The following is a 1,837-nucleotide window of genomic DNA, read 5'->3' on the forward strand; positions in this document are numbered from 1 at the left end:
TGATTCGGTTGCTTTTAAGCGAGGACGACTTGTCCGTTTTGTATGTATTCGTGTTGGAAGTAGATAAATTTCAACACTAAAAACAATTAAATTAATTAATTATAATTAGGAAATAGATAAATTTCAACACTAAAAAAATAAATTAATTAATTATAATTGGAAATAGATAAATTTCAACACTAAAAAAATAATTAAATTAATTATAATTGGAAGTAGATAAATTTCAACACTAAAAAAATAATTAAATTAATTAATTATAACTAAAAAAAACTTATATTTAATTAGATAAAAACAATAACATGCAAATATTATAATAATAAATATATTATGGTAATTTTTTAGAGAAAAAAAAAGAGGAAAACATACTTTCGACAATTTTCATGATTAATTTGAACACGTCTTAATCGTGCTGATCTAACACCATTATTTCGAAGAGATGAATCACAATATGCAAGTAAATGTTGAACTTGTTCCGAGAGATGTATAAAAAATGGAAATTTTAATTGAGCAATATAATAGAGGAGATGAAGGAACCCGTGAAATGATAAGCCTAAAAAAAAAAAAAAAAAAATTAACATTTGATAATTTCAATTTAACTGTATAATCATTAATTAGTATACTATGGAAAATTTCAATTCTATAACTAGATATACTATAAATTACTTGATTACTTGAATATACTATTAATTATTTGGTTATTGATTATTTTAATTTGTAAAAATTGTTATCAATTAAATGGTTGAAAATTGGGAATTGTGAAATTTTTTTAAAAAAAATTTTAGAACTATTTAAAATAACCATAACCTATATATATACATATATATATATAATTGATTAATCTGAATTAAATATTATAAATTAATTTTATATGCCATTAAATGATATTATCAATTGAAAATAATATTCCATTAATTGATAACGCTTCATTAGCAATACTTTTTTCCCTAATATTGCTATTTATTTGCTTAATTTAGGAATTATGGAAGAGTTATAAAATTATGCTAAAACAAACCGGAAACATATGGAATATATTCGTTTACTGTAAAGTATTTATAAATTTTCATAAATTTTAATTCCATTTCTTCCACTGTTATTACATCCAATAAATTGCATTTTCTGTAAAAGAAATAAAAAAAAACATGTAAATATAAAGAATTGAAAAAATTTTATAAATAAACAACTATCATACTTACTTTAATTTTTTAATTTTAAAACTATGTAATAAGTATTTATTTAATTTATTATACCAATACACCATCCTGTATTTAACTTTCATCACCTGAGATATGCAAATCAATTTACTCTTCTCGAGATATCTTAATGAAATGTTGTATGTATCAATTTCATTTCTTGAGATTTATCATTTTTGCAATATTTTAATTCTCATTTCATGCGATATTTCAGTGTCCTTTTCTTACAATGTGTCAACTGTCTTTGCATAGATTATTTCAACTTCCTTTTTTTTTTTTTGAGCTTATGCTCATGTCATTCTTCTTATTTTCTTAAAGTTAACAAGTTTTGATTGTGACAATCATTTCCAACTTTTTTTTCTCTTTGTAATTTGTGCAGCATTACATTGATCGTGATTTTAAGAGGAAATTATTGTAATTTAATAAACAAAAGTCTTTTTTTTTCTTCCTTCATTTCTTATAAGAGATTAATATAAATAATTTGAGTTATTACAAAAATGGTAATAAATCCTGAATTGTAGTAAAATTATTTTTCTAAGAAATTTTTTTTTAATTTATATCGAACTTTTTTCTTTTTTTGTCAATTTGTGACAAGTATTTCATTTAGTAATACTTTGCAAATGATTAATTAATATATATTTAAATTT

The 1,837-nt window shown here is 20.8% G+C and overlaps 1 protein-coding gene across 1 annotated transcript; it reads right to left on the reverse strand.

The window, feature by feature from the left end:
- Window positions 1–366: 366 nt before the first annotated feature.
- On the reverse strand, window positions 367–550 carry LOAG_15189 (tubulin tyrosine ligase like family member; the record flags this gene model as incomplete). Its single annotated transcript, XM_003150681.2, has 1 exon — window positions 367–550. A coding segment is annotated over one exon (182 nt), but the record flags the coding sequence as incomplete, so codon positions are not given.
- Between the last annotated feature and the right edge of the window lie 1,287 nt (window positions 551–1,837).

This window comes from Loa loa, assembly GCF_000183805.2.
Source record: "Loa loa unplaced genomic scaffold supercont3.1610, whole genome shotgun sequence".
Lineage (NCBI taxonomy): Eukaryota > Metazoa > Nematoda > Chromadorea > Rhabditida > Onchocercidae > Loa > Loa loa.